This window comes from Stegostoma tigrinum, chromosome 3 (genome assembly GCF_030684315.1).
Source record: "Stegostoma tigrinum isolate sSteTig4 chromosome 3, sSteTig4.hap1, whole genome shotgun sequence".
NCBI classification, from domain to species: domain Eukaryota; kingdom Metazoa; phylum Chordata; class Chondrichthyes; order Orectolobiformes; family Stegostomatidae; genus Stegostoma; species Stegostoma tigrinum.
Genome location: NC_081356.1, coordinates 111,216,372 through 111,231,726, shown reverse-complemented (window position 1 = coordinate 111,231,726; position 15,355 = coordinate 111,216,372). Strand labels below are relative to the sequence as shown.

Here is a 15,355-nt window from a genome sequence, read left to right as displayed (position 1 = left end):
GGACATGCCCACATTGACATCAACAGAGCAGAGTTTGAGAGGGTTGAGAGCATGAAGTTAGTAGGAGTAACAATAACTGGAAACCTGTCCTGACTTCCCACATTGATGCATTGGCTAAGAAGGCACTGCAATGTCTCCACTTCAGGCAGCTAAGGGAATTTGGCACGTCCATATGGGCACTCACCAACTTTTACAGATACACCATAGGAAGCATACTATCCAGGTGCATAACAGCCTGATATGGCAACTGCTCTGCCCAGGACCATAAGAAACTACAGAAGGCTATGCACTGCCCAGATCATCATTGAAGCCAACCTTCCAACCACAGACATCACTTACACTTCTCGTTGCCATGGAGAGGTTGCCAACATCAATGACCATTTCCACCCCAGTAATGCTATCTTACAATCTCTTCTGACAGGCAGCTTGAACACACCCACCAACAAGTTCAAGAACAGCTTCGTCCCTGCTGTTATTAGACTGATGAATGGACTCTCTAGCCTCAAGTAATGTTGATCTTCCTTCATGTACGTCAGTCTGTCTCAGCACCCAATGATCTGTATGTCCTTGCTTACTATCATCTGCCTGTACTGCTCACAAACAAAGCTTTCCACTGTACTTAGGCACATGTGACAACAATAAAATCAACTCAAACCAAACTTCCCATATGTGGTTTTTATACCTGTTTCCACTTATTTGAGCTGTTATTGGCCTTCCATGTACAGTGGCTTGCTGGAAATTCATGAACACCACATTGTAACATTTCCATAGTTCACTTGACTTGCGACTTCTTCAAAGAAACACAAGGGGATGGACAAATAGGATTCACCTTTCCAAATTTATGTTGACTGCTATTTACAATGTTACCATTGCACAATCTTTGAATCTTCAATCTTTGAATTTATTCATATTAATCAGTTCCATTGTTTTTGATTAGAATATTGGTGTGGTTGATTGCTTTGACAACCTTTCGGCAAATTGTCACCATGTGCCCCGGTTTCTTGTTCTGGGATCACCCCACTGTCCAGTGAGCTTCCTTTTAATGATTATAAGACTCTTAAATTTCCCCCCAGTCTCAATACTCTTCACCATAGTGGTGAAATTTCATGGGTCCTCTCACATTCCATTGCAGAAAAAGAGATTCAAGGAAAGTAATCTCCACCTTGGCACCCAACAGCTCTCAAGAAGCCCGGGAATTTATTTTGTTTGATTTCACACATTCTGTACGTTGGGAAAAATATAATGCTCCTAGGCTCTCCTGTTTTAGAAAATGATGACACAGTGATTTATACTGTTCCAAAATGTCTGCCACTGCTCTGTAGCATATCTCTGCATAATGAGCTTGAGGATTCAAATCTCACCCAGGGGCTTAAGTAGTAAAACGTAAATTGATGAATCAGTTCAGTACTAAGGGAGTGCTGCACTGACAGAGATGGAATAAAAGAGCAGTAACAACATGGTGTGAAATTGGGCTGGAGAAAATGTTCTGACCTTTGTATACTCTGATACATTTATCAATTACTTGGATCTTGGTGGACTATGCATATTTTTAAAATTTGTGGGTGATAGAAATCTTAGAATCATTATGATACGCGAGATGGATAGCATAGAACTTTAAAAGGACATAGACAAGTTGGTGTCAGTTCGGGTTCAATTCTAAGAAATGCAAAGTGATTCATTTTAGTAGAAAGATCATGGGGAGACAAGATAAGATGAAGGGTGCAACGTTAATGAGCAGAAGGACAGGTCGAAACAACAAGGTAATAGGGGCATAGAGTACAAAAGCAAGGAGGTTATACTGAAATTGTAGAAGGCACTCGTTAGACCTTAGCTGAAATTTTGTATACAGTTCTGGCACCACATTTCAAAAAGGATGTGAGCACACTCGAGAAAGAGTGCAGAAGATGTTTACAAGAATAGTTCTAGCAATGAGAAACTGAGATGCTCATTTGGAGAGCCAGTATAGACACAAAGGGGTGAAAAGCCTCCTCTGTCTGTAATTCTCATTCTGTGACTCTGAGTTCTTTGGAATATATTACTCAGTTATTTGCATTATCGATCATTCTGGGAAGAAAGGATATTCAAGGATTTTGATTCACTTCAAACACAAGGCTGGCTGTTTGCTTCTATGGTGAGGCTGCTAAATAAATTGGGTTTATCAATTCTAATCTATATTCGGTTTCCATTAGCCCAAGCTGTTAAGCTTTGTTGATTCATTCTGCCTGCTTACTTTAGGTGCCTTCATTGCACTGGTAGAACCCAATGTGACAAAACAATAAGATTCTGTTGAAGCAATTCTTTGAGATTGAGTCACATGTCCTGAACACTGCATTGCACCAAACTGTCTGATATCTCCTGGAATTGACAATAAATTTGTTTCATTCTGTTGCACGTTATGAAATTTAATTTCCTGCTACCGTTAACTCCAGTTTAGATGAGTACAGACATACCAACAGCAGAAAAAAATTGAATCCGTGTCAATATGTGGATGCAAGTTCAGTCTTTCAGAATGATCATTGCATTAGTAACAAAATTTGTAAGACTGGAGAGAGTCTGATGAAAGCTCACCTTTCAGAATGTAACTATGAAGTGTCCTTTTTATATATTCTGACCTTTCAACATGCATCTCATTCCCAAGGACAGGACCCCAATCAACAATGTAACCTTTTATCCGCCTATTCATTTCCGAATCCCAGCTAATTAAAATGCTGTCGTTCCCGTAGGGAGTGGCATTAATCTTGTTGTTTAGACCTGCAGTAAGTTGAAGTATTACATTTTAGATCCAGAAATCATGCATTGAATAACTTTTCACAACAAGATGAATTAAGTGCCTGTTAGATGATACTTACTAATTTGATAAAAAGGTGGGATAATGATTTCATTTGCCGGTGAGGATCCAGCTGAATTGTAGGCAGACACTTGGAATTTGAAAGATGCTTGTGAAACGATGAAGACACATTCATTGTCGAGTGTGTCAATTGGTTGGATCACATGATATTGGTTTGGAGGTATTCTTTCAATCGTAATATTATATCCTTGCACAGTTGTACTGTTGACTGTGGTTGCATTCTAAAAGAAAACACTTGATGAAAAAGAGTTGACAGACGTTTCTTGAACAAATTCACTTCTTTCATCAGACTAGAGAGAAAAGAATATGGCATGGGGATGTTTAATTATTGATAAAGGAACCCATCGCTGCAGAAATGCAGGAGGACACCCTAGAAGGGTCTTCAAATGAAGCCATCTGGGTAGAGCTTAGAAATGAAAAAGGGTAGATTATTTTGCAGTGATTATACTACAAACGTCCCAACAGTCTGAGAGAGATAGAGGAGTACATAGATAGGCAAATTACAGAAAGGTCTGAGAGAAACAGGCATATAATTGTGGGGAAGCTCAACTTTGCTAACATTAACTAGAATTGCCTTAGTCTGAAAAGATTACATGAGGTAGAATTTTTAAAATTTGTCCATGAAAGCTTTTTGTGCCATATCCTAAATAATCCTACTAGAGATGGCACAGTGCTGGACCTAGGAAATGAAGTCCATCAAGTGGTTGAAGTGTCAGTGGATGAGCATTTTGGGGATACTCTAAGTCTCAAAGCCATCATGGAAAAATCATAAGACCATAAGACATAAGAGCAGAAGTTAAGCTATTCAGCCCAATGAGTCTGCTCCATCATTCAATCACAGCTGATAAGTTTCTCAACCCCATTCTCCCACTTTCTCCCCGTAACCCTTGATCCCCTTGATAATCAAAAACTAATCTACCTCTGACTAAAATATACTCAAGACCTGGCCTCCACAGTCTTCTGTGGCAGTGAATTCCATAGATTCACCACTCTCTGGCGAAAGAAGTTTCTCTTTAGCTCTGTTCCAAAAGGTCTTCCCTTTACTCAAAGTCTGTGCCCTCAGGTCCCAGTCTCTCCTACCAATGGAAACATCTACCCAACATATAAGGATAGTGCAGAAATATCTAAACTAGGGGAAAGGTCAATGTCAACACCATTAGACAGAATCTGACAAATGTAGCCTACGAGCAACTCCTTGTGGATCAGTCTTCATTTGGAAAGTGGGAGTCTTTTAAAAGCAAGATAATAAAATGTGAGGCTGGATGAACACAGCAGGCCAAGCAGCATCTCAGGAGCACAAAAGCTGACGTTTCGGGCCTAGACCCTTCATCAGAGATGAAGGGTCTAGGCCCGAAACGTCAGCTTTTGTGCTCCTGAGATGCTGCTTGGCCTGCTGTGTTCATCCAGCCTCACATTTTATTATCTTGGAATTCTCCAGCATCTGCAGTTCCCATTATCTCTGAGTCTTTTAAAAGCAGTACAGTGAGAATTCAGGGCCAACATGTTCCTCTAAGAGTGAAGGGTAAGGACAGCAGATTCAGGGTAGGTTGTCAAGGAGTATTGAGAGTTTGATAAAGGAAAGGAAGGAACCAGCTGTCAGGTACAGCACATAAAATACAGAGGAGGTCCTTCAAAAGTACAAAGTGTAAGAGTTGTTTAAAAAGGATATTAGACAGACAATAAGGGGCCACGAAATATGTGGAGGGTGGGATCAAGGAAAACAGTGAGGCTTTTTTAAGAATATTAAGAGTAAGAGAATTACCAGGGACATAGTGGGACCTACTAGGAATCAAACAGGCAACTTGGTCGTGGAGCCAGAGAATGTGAATGAGATATTTCTCATCTGTATTCACAAAGAAGAAAGACATTGTGGGCGGGGATATCAGTTGGGATGGTGAGTTTCTAGAACATGTTAAGATCAATAACGAGGAGCTATTAGATGTTTAACAGGCCTGCAGGTGCATAAATCCCCAGGCCCGAGGAGATGTATCCCAGCCTACTGTGGCAGGTAAAGGAGGAGATTGCTGGGGCCTTGGTGGAGATATTTAATACTTCGCTGGTGACAGGTGAAGCACCAAATTACTGGAGCAAAGCTAATGGGGCTCTTTTGTTCAAGAAGGGCAGCAGGGATGGGCCAGGTAATTATAGACGAGTTAATCTGATGTCAGTGAGAGGGAAATTACTGGAAAGAGTTCTGAAGGACAGGTTTAATCAAAACATGGAAAGGCAGGGAGTGATCAGAGATAATCGGTACAGATTTGTTAGCAGGAGATCCTGTCTGACTAATTTAATTCAGTTTTTGAAAAGGGGTCTAAATATATTGATGAGGGTAGTACAGTTGATGTGGTGTATGTAGTTTAGTAAGGCCTTTGACAAAGCATCATGTAGAAGGCTGGTCCAAAAGGCAAAAGCCCATAAGATCCACGGCAAATTGGTACACTGGATCCAAAATTTGCTTGCAAATAGGTCACAAAGAGTGTTGGTAGAGGGATGTTTTTGTAATTGGAAGCCTGTGACCAGCAATGTACCACGAGTTTCAGTGCTGGGGCCTTTGCTGCTTGTTGTGTCCCCATCAATGAGTTGGGTGAGAATGTAGAAACTATAATTAGTAAGTTGCAGATGACACAAAATTGTTGGTGTTGTTGATAGTGAGGGAATGGTTTCAGGCTACAGTCTGGTACTGATCAGCTGGTAAATTGGGCAAAGCAATGGCAGTTGGAATTTAATCCCAATAATTGTGAGGTGATGCATTTTTGGGAGGCCTTATAAGGGAAGGATATACATGATAAATGGTAGGTCTTTGAATAGTACTGGGGACAAAGGGACACTGGTATACAAGCCTATAGATAGCAAGTTTTGAGAAGATTTGTAGCTCAGGTTGAGGTTCTGGATATGAGTTTGCTCACTGAGCTGGAAGGTTAGTTTTCGGATGTTTCGTCACCATTCTAGGTAACATCATCAGTGAGCCTCCGATGAAGCGCTGGTGTTATGTCCCGCTTTCTATTTATGAACTTAAAAGACCTATACAGACAACAAGCAAAACGAATGTCATTTAAAAAATACCTTGCAAGAACTGTGACAAACACGACATTGGACAAACAGGCAGAAAGCTAGCCACCAGGACACATGAACATCAACTAGACACAAAAAGACATGACCCACTATCACTAGTATCCTTACATACAGATGAGGAAGGACACCACTTTGATTGGGACAACACATCCATCCTAGGACAAGCCAAACAGAGACATGCACGAGAATTCCTGGAAGCATGGCATTCCAACCGGAACTCCATCAACAAACACATTGATTTGGAGCCAATCTACCATCCCCTGAGAAAAAGAACAGGAAATGACATCACCAACCCAAGGAAACCTAAACAGATAAATAGAAAGTGGGACATAACACCAGCGCTTCATCAGAGGCTCACTGATGATGTTACCTAGAATGGTGACGAAACGTCTGGGAATGAACCTTCCAGCTCAGTGAACCAGCTTACATCCAGAACAAATAAAGACCCACTCTCTTGTGGACCGAGAAGCGGAGAGTGCGACTGTGTTGGAGGTGGAAGGAAGACGTCGGGTTGGCTGTGCACCCTGGCAACCAGTGGATCTTAATGCTGGCTTCAGCCTAACGCTGGTTCAGGGGAGCAGCCAACCTGCAACGATGGCTGCGGCGAGTGCTCGTGCCCCAGGTCAGGGGGTCCGGAACACCATCCGTGTTTCTGTGAAGAAGGTGGATGAAGGTGCACCTGTGGATCGCACCTTCTTCATGAAGAGGGTCCTGTTGGACTGTTGTGGGCTCACTGCTGTGGACATTTACTGCCTGCAGGATTTCCCCGGAGGAGGTTTTTACGACGTGACCTTCCGGAGTGCCAAGCTTTGCGAGCACTTCCTGGAGGTTTTCAAGGAGAAAGGAGGTGAGGGCCCCCTCTCTGTACTGACCGCTGTCCCGCTGTTTGTGATGCCGGTGCAGAGGAGCCGTATGGTGACTGTACACATGTACAACCCGCATGTGCCAGCAGCTGATGTCCTGACCTTCCTCGGAAGGTACGTGAAGGTGGAAGGGGACTTAACCAACATCATGGACCCCTTCGGGATCTGGACCAGTAAGAGGCAGGTCAGGGTGACACTGAGGACAGGCTCGGACGGAAACATTGTACACCCACCGTCCAGCTTTGCGATCGGCGGGAGCAAGGGCTACCTGACCTACGCAGGGCAACCTAAAGTCTGCCATGCCTGTGGTAGGTCAGGTCACGTGGCGGCCGACTGCAAAGCCACCATCTGCAGGAACTGCAGGGAGGAGGGACACCTTGCAAAGGATTGCCCACAAGAGAAAAGCTGCAACCTTTGCGGGGAAGCGGGCCACCTCTATAGGGCAGCCCGCAGCGGGGGACCACCTACGCCCAGGTCGCCGGCAGGGGCAATGCGTGGCAAGCCCGCCCCCCCCCGGAGGAGAGGAAGGCACCAGGGCCCTGCAAGACCCCGCTAATGTGCAGGAGGGCCAGGTCGTGCAGGAGGGCCCAGCCCGCAGGATGGACCCAAGGCCAGCAAAGTGCCCCTGCAGGCTCTGCTCCGCAGCCCCCCCCCCCTCCCCCCCCACGACAACCCGGAGTCGATGGAGGAGGCGACAGGTGACCCAGGGGTGTGGATGACGGTCCGGAAAGTGAGGAGGAAGGCGCACCGGCCGGCCAGGCACCACAACCATCAGGCGGGAAGAGGCAGCTACGGGGGGGCTATAAGAGTTACTCTGACAAGGAAGATTTGGAGGAGGCCCACCCAAAGCAGAAGCTAAAGATCTCAAGGGAGAAGGAAAGCAGCATCCCGCTTCCAGGTGACGGGAGCCGTCCTGAGGCTCCCTCTGACACCCAGCCACGCGCCGCTGGGGCCCTGGAGGGCCCCCCGGAACTTCCAGGCGGGAAGGCGGAAACAGCGTGTCCCCAGCCTGACCCAGAGCTGGACTCTCCTGCCTCCGTACCCCCGATGGGGGGGATGCCACCCGGAAGGCAGCATGGACAGCGTCCAGCAGTTAGCCCGGGCAATGGGCATGAAGGGACAGATGGAGGGGCTGGACCTTGGACTTGGGGAGGGTACTGTGGTCACTGCCCACAATGGGGGTACGAGTTGCGAGCATTAATGTGCGCAGCGTCAAGTCCACCGCAAGATGTGTGTCCACGTTGGCCTACCTGACCACCATCGAGGCGGACCTCCTGTTTCTGCAGGAGTGCGGGATACCGCATCTCAGCAGGTACGGGAAATGGTCCGGTGCCTGGACCTGTGGTCCTTCAATCTGGTCGGGGGGTAACGACTGTCGCTCCTCGGGCCTGGCTATTCTGCTGCGGGGGCGCAACTTCACCATCTCTCAAGTTCAGGAGGTGGTGAGGGGGGCGCCTCCCTAGTGGCTGATGTCACCTACAGGAACGCTCCCCTGAGGCTGATCAACGTGTACGCCCCAGCGGTACGGAGTGAGCGGTTGGCCGTCCTGCAGCAGCTTCCACCCCTGCTGGCTACGTCCAGGCCAGTCATCCTAGGTGGAGACTTCAACTGCATCATCGATGCAGATGGAAGATCTGGCATGGGGACAGCAGGTGGGGGGAGTCAACTGGACGTCATGTCCAGGTTCCTGATGGGCACGGTGAAGGACGCCAAGCTGCTCGACGTCTTCAGCACCCCTGCAGACGGAGCGCAGCGGAGATACACCTGGTCGCAGCCAGACGGGTCTATCCGCTCAAGAGTAGACTTCCTGTTTGTGTCACGGGCGTTCTCAGTCAGGTCCACCGGGGTCGAGCTGGAGTTCTTCTCTGACCACTGCCTCCTGCTGGCCGACTGTCACTTACAGGACGACCAGCAGGCCAGCAAGGGGATGTGGAAGCTCAACACGACTCTGTTGACCCCAGAGAGGAGCTTAAGAGGGAGTACACTGGTTGGAGAACCGTGAAACCCCTCTTTGAGTCTCCAGGTGACTGGTGGGAGATGGTGAAGGAGAACATCAAGAGTTTCTTTGTCCTCAAGGGTGTTCGGAAGGCGAGAGAGAGGCGGGGGAAGTTGTTGCGACTCCAGAAAAGGGTGCAGAACCTGCTCCTTCTGCAGTTGATGGGGGTCGATGTCACGGAGGACCTCCGCTAGGTGAGGGGCCAGCAAGCCTTGCTCTTCGCCGCGGAGGCCTCCAGGATATTATTCTGGTCCAGGGTCCGCTCCGTGGAGCAGGACAAGACGTGCTCGCGTTTCTTCTTTCAGAAGGTGCACAAAGAGAGCTCTGTGCTATGCCGGCTGAAGGAGGACAATGGATCGGTGATGTTGTCTCGGCCCGACATTTTGAGGATCAGCAGATCCTTCTATGCCGGACTGTACGACGCGAAGTCCACGGACAGCACGGCATCCGAGTCGTTCCTGTCGTCTATCACAGAGGTCTTAGATGGTGGCACGAGGCAGTGGCTGGACCGGCCGATATCCCTGGACGAGTTGACCAGAGCCCTCAAGTCCTTGGAGAGGAATAGGACTCCCGGGAGCGATGGCTTACCGGTCGAGCTGTATTCCGCTCTGTGGGACCTGGTTGGCCAGGACCTGCTGGAGGTGTACGATAGTGCGCTTTGGGCAGGGGAAATGTGCAAGTCCATGAGGAAGGGCATCATCACCCTCATTTACAAGAGGAAGGGGGAGAGGGAAGAAATTAAGAATTGGCGTCCCATTTCACTATTAAACGTGGACTACAAAATCCTGGCCAAGGTCATAGCCAACCGGGTCAGGTCTGTCCTGGAGTCGGTGATTCACCCTGACCAAACCTGTGCTGTGCCAGGCAGGAAGATCGCTGAGAGCCTCGCGCTCATCAGAGATACGATCGCCTATGTGCAGGACAGGTGGGTGGACACTTGCCTCATCAGCCTGGACCAGGAGAAGGCCTTCGATAGGATCTCTCATGCTTACATGATGGACGTCCTCTCCAAATTGGGGTTCGGGGAGGGCATCCGCAATTGGATCCGGCTGCTAGTGTAGTGTAGTCTCGATCAACGGGTGGGAATCAGACAGTTTTCCCGTCAGATCTGGAGTCAGGCAGGGCTGCCCGCTCTCTGCTGCCTTGTTCGTGTGCTGTGTGGAGCCCTTCACCGCATCCATCAGGAAGGACGTGAGCCTGAAGGGCGTGACTATCCCAGGCAGCGGAGGCCTTCAGGTCAAGACCTCCCTGTACATGGACGACGTCGCTTCTGCACCGATCGTCGGTCGGTGAGTAGGCTGTTGGACATCTGCGGCCAGTTTGAACTGGCCTCGGGTGCCAAAGTCAATAGGGGTAAGAGCGAGGCTATGTTCTTCGGGAACTGGGACGACCGCTCCTTCATCCCCTTCACCGTCAGGACAGACTACCTGAAGGTGCTGGGTGTTTGGTTCAGTGGAGCTGGGGCGTGCACTAAGACTTGGGAGGAGGGTATCACCAAACTGAGGCAGAAGCTGGGCAGGTGGACGCTCCAGTCCCTCTCCATCGAGGGTAAGAACCTGGTTGTCAGGTGCGAGGGGCTTTTGGTACTGTTGTATGTGGCACAGGCCTGGCCTATTCCCTGGACCTGCGCCGCTGTGGTCACTTGGGCCATCTTCCACTTCATTTGGGGTTTGAGGATGGACCGGGTCCGCAGGGACACCATGTACAAAGACCTGGAAAATGTTGGAAAGGGCGTACCGAACGCCACCCTCGCCCTGACGGCTACCTTTGTGTGCGGCTGCATCAAGCTGTGCGTAGATCCTCAGTGCGCAAACACCAAGTGTCACTGCTTACTGAGGTTCTACCTGTCCCCGATGTTGCGAAGGATGGGCCTGGCCTTGTTGCTGCGGGACGCTCCGAGTAGTTGGACCGTCCCGTACCACCTGTCCTTCGTGGAGAAATTTTTGAAGGGAAACACCTTTGACCACAAGGCCGTCAGGCAGTGGTCAGCACATAGTATCCTTGAGACCCTTCGGGAAAAGGAGAGGGTGGATCCCGTCGTGTGGTTCCCCACACAGACTGCCAAAGTCGTTTGGCAGAATGCCTCATCACCAGAACTTTCAAACAAGCACAAGGACATCGCTTGGCTGGTGGTGAGAGGGGCTCTGCCAGTGACATCCTTTATGCATGCCCGGAATCTCTGCGCCACCGCACGCTCCCTCGAGGTGGCTGCGGAGGAGACGAGACTGTCGATCACCTCCTTCTGGAGTGTGCCTATGCGCACGAGGTCTGGAGGGGGATGCAGTGGTATTTGTCGAGGTTCATCCCGAGCAGCTCCGTGACGCAGGACTCCGTGCTCTATGGGCTGTTTCCCGGGACGCACACTGAGACCAACATCAACTGCGCCTGGAGGACCATCAATGCTGTGAAAGACGCTCTTTGGTCTGCCCGCGACTTGCTGGTCTGCCAGCTGAAAGAACTGACCCCGACCGAGTGTTGCAGACTGGCCCACTCCAAGGTCCAGGACTACGTGCTGAGGGACGCGCTAAAGCTTGGGGCAGCCTCCGCCAAGGCGCGGTGGGGAAAGACCACGGTATGAAACTCTTCATCCAGAATAGAAAAAAGGGCCCTGTCTGGTAACTGGGCCCAGCTGGCGCCTTCCCCAACTGGTCAGGGGGCCAACTGGGACTGTGCGGGGTGACGACTGCCGGGGTATTTTCTTTGCTTTGTTTCTTTTTCTTCTTTGTTTGTTTTTGCCTTTAGTTGGTGTACGTACCCCCAGAGTAACCCGGAGCGGCTTGCTGGGTAGGTGTATAAATGTTTTTTTTTGTACATTCCATGAATAAAGTATATTTTTTTCAAATAAAGAAAGGTGACGAAACGTCTGGAAACTAACCTTCCAGCTCGGTGAGCAAACTCACATCCAGAAGTCTCTAGATCCCTGAAGGCACACATAGATGGGATGGTGAAGAAGGCACATGGGATGCTTGCCTTCATTATCCAAGGCATAAAGAATAGGAGTGGAGCAAGGAATTCATGTCAGAACTTTATCAATCACAGATAGAATACTGTTTGTAGTTCTTTTTGCCATATTATCAGAAGGATGTGATCGCACTGGAGAGAGTGCAGAAGAGATTCACCAGGATGTTGCCTGGGATGAAAAGTCTCGGTTATGAGGAGTGACTGCATAGGTTGGGTTTATTTTCCTTAGAACAGAGGAGGCTGAGGAGGCATCTGATTGAGGTATATAAAACAACGAGAGAAACAGACAGAAGAGATTATGAGATTTATTCCCCATAACAGACTGTCAAAGACCAGACATCATAAGTTTAAGGTAAGGAGCAGGTGGTTTATAGGAGATCTGCGCAGTAATTATTCACCCAGAGGATGGGAGAAATATGGAATGTGCTGCCTGAGAGGGTGGTAGAGGCAGACACTCGCGCAACATTTAAGAAGCATCTGGATGAGCACTTCAAAATACCGGGGCATTGTAAGTTATGAACCACGTCCAGGTGAATGGGGTTAGTATAGTCCACTGTCGATTGGTTGGCATGGACATGGTAGGCCAAAGGGCCTGTCCCTATGCTATGTGACTCTCTGGCAATAATAGAGATCTCCTATTGTGGCAATATAGACCGGTCGCCAGACTTGAGGCAATGTCTATATCCAAGGCTCCATGCCTAATACCCAGAATCAATAAAATATAAGATGACAAAGTGTGAAGCTGGATGAACACAGCAGGCCAAGCAGCATCTCAGGAGCACAAAAGCTGACGTTTCGGGCCTAGACCCTTCATCAGAGAGGGGGATGGGGAGAGGGAACTGGAATAAATAGGGAGAGAGGGGGAGGCGGACCGAAGATGGAGAGTAAAGAAGATAGGTAGAGAGGAGAGTATAGGTGAGGAGGTAGGGAGGGGGTAGGTCAGTCCAGGGAAGACGGACAGGTCAAGGAGGCAGGATGAGGTGGTAGGTAGGAAATGGAGGTACGGCTTAAGGTGGGTGGAAGGGATGGGTGAGAGGAAGAACAGGTTAGGGAAGTGGAGGCAGGCTGGGCTGGTTTTGGGATGCAGTGGGGGGAGGGGACAAGCTGGGCTGGTTTTGTGATGCAGTTGGGGGAGGAGGGGAAGATCTGGGCTGGTTTTGGGATGCAGTGGGGGAAGGGGAGATTTTGAAGCTTACACTCAAAATACAAGATGAATTTACTTCTCTTTAAAATTTACCCCATTTAAAAAAAATTCTGATTCACGTGTAAGTTATTAACTTCAATCATCACAAATGTAGAGATGTACGTATTGAAATATTGAGCATGGAACATATCTTTACCAAATGTAACTGTGGCATATTTCAGTACTTAGATCAGCATTTAAGATCTTCCTTGGAGCATAGGAATGGAGTAGGCCATTCAGTCCATCAAGCCTGCTCTGCTTTTTAATACAATCATGGCTGATGCAACATTGTTAGGACAGTGTTCACAATACTGTAGATTTTAAGAAGGACCCAGCATTTTGGAAAGCTATATATTCAAGAAAACAGGGGATGTGGAGAGAACAAATCATATAAGCCATTTGATCTAACATCTGTCATTGGGAAGTGCTTGAATCCGTACTGAAGGAGATAGTAACAGGATGTTTAGAAAATCATAATATAATCAGGCAAGGCTAGCATGATTTATGAAAGGGAAGTTGAGTTTTAACTGATTTAGTAGTTAATTAACATGCAATAATGAAATAACAAGCAGAATGGATAAAGGGGAGCTGCAATATGCAGTGAATTAGAATTTCCAAAAGGCAATTTATAAGGTGCTAATTAAAAAGGTTGCTGCACAAGATAAGAGCTCATGGTTTTGGGAGTGATATCTTAGCATGGATAGAGGATTGGCTAAATAACAGGAAACAGAGAGTTAGAACATATGGATCATTTTTAGATTGTGGAGTTCCATAGGGATCAGTACCGTGGCCTTAACTATTTTAATCAATATTAATGACTTAAGTAGTCACATCTGATGATGGTACATGAATAGATAGGCCAGCAAGTTGTGGGGAGGATACCAAGTGTCTACAAAGGAGTGGAGATAGGTTAAGTGCAGAGGCAAAAATAATAATATGGCGGATGGGATAGTGGGAGATTGTCCATTTTGGCAGTAATGGCATTATTTAATGAATGCTGCAGTACAGAAAGGGTGGCAGTCCCATCCCAGAGCCCATCAAACACATACCAGCTCCAATGTTTACACCAACAGCTTATTTCAGGAGCAAATGTTGAATGTATGGCATTCAATGAGATTATAGCTGATCTGGTAATCCTCAATTCCACTGTCCTTTTTGCTATAACCTTTGATTCCCTTACTGATTAAAAATCCTGTCTGTTTCAGACTTTAATATACTTAATGCCCAACCTCGACAGCCCTCTGTGGTAAAGAATTCTACAGACTCATTACCCTCTGAGTGAAGAAATTCCTCCTCATCTCTGACTCCTTACTCTGAGATAAGGCTCTCTGGTCTTTTTCTAGTGCATTGGTCTCTGTGGGGATTGAAACACTCTCTATCGGTGCCTGTTAGTGAAAGCTTTCTAGAATACACTGTTCATTGATATTTATTCCCCATATATACTGATTGTAGATAGCTAATAGTGAGGTATAGGCAATTGTAGTAATTCTAAAATGAATAAGCACATGATAATATTATAAAACAGATGAGTCTGTGCCTGTTCAGAAGCATTAATGTACGTACCTCCCACCGTACAGTAATGAGGCGTTTCCCAGGTTTCTGCATTAGTTCAGTCACAGGTGTATAAATCTGTGGCATGTCTACAAGTTCTGGGATAAAACAGAAACAATAACTATTTTTCAAGCTCTCTCTATGCAGCTAACTTATTTTGAGATTTTTGCATTCCTCAGGAAAGTTTTCACTCCAGCTTCTGTTTGTAAACAAAGTGTTTTTTTGGGTATCCTCCAAATGTCATTTGACACAAATGATGATTCTATAGTGCGTTGCTGTCAATGTTAATTTTGCTCAGATTTCTAACAAAGAGAATCTAAAGTAACATTAACTTCTCATTTATGCAAAGATGCATTTATTATAAGCTTTGATTGATATCTCCATAAACCATAAAATTATTTTTGATTATATTCATTTCTAGGTTCTGTTTTCACAATATTGGAAATATGGCAGCCCATTTCTGCAGTAATATTAAATGATGAGGGGCATGGACAGGGTGGATAGAAGACAGCTGGTCCCCTCAGATGAAGGGACAAATAACAAGGGGAATAATTTTCAGGTGAAAGGTAGTTGGTTTAGTGTTGATTTTGGGAAAATCTTCACTTGAAGGGTAGTGGGAATATGGAATGCACTGCCTGTGCAGGAAACCTCACTGACCTTCAAAAGAAAGTACTTGATGAGCACTTGAAATTTCTTAATATTCAAGTGCTAGACAGTGGGACAAGGGTAGATTTAGAGTAGTTTTTTTGGTTTGTGTAGACTTGATGGGCTGAAGGGCCTCTTCTGAACTGTATGATTCTATTAAGTGTGGTGGAGTCAGGTTCAAAAGAAGCATTCAAGGGTGTATTGGATGATTGTTTGGATAAAAATAACGTGAAAGG

The 15,355-nt window shown here is 47.0% G+C and overlaps 1 protein-coding gene across 1 annotated transcript in view; it reads right to left on the bottom strand.

Annotated features, from left to right (window-relative positions):
• The window catches only part of LOC125451259 (interleukin-31 receptor subunit alpha-like), a 95,595-nt gene that overhangs the window by 20,309 nt on the left and 59,931 nt on the right, over positions 1-15,355 (bottom strand). Inside the window, exons 7-9 of the mRNA XM_048528197.2 lie at positions 14,487-14,572; positions 2,850-3,069; positions 2,569-2,751 (exon numbers count right to left, since the gene is read on the bottom strand). Coding sequence (XP_048384154.2) covers positions 2,569-2,751; positions 2,850-3,069; positions 14,487-14,572 — 489 coding nt within the window. The remainder of the gene's footprint in view (positions 1-2,568; positions 2,752-2,849; positions 3,070-14,486; positions 14,573-15,355) is intronic.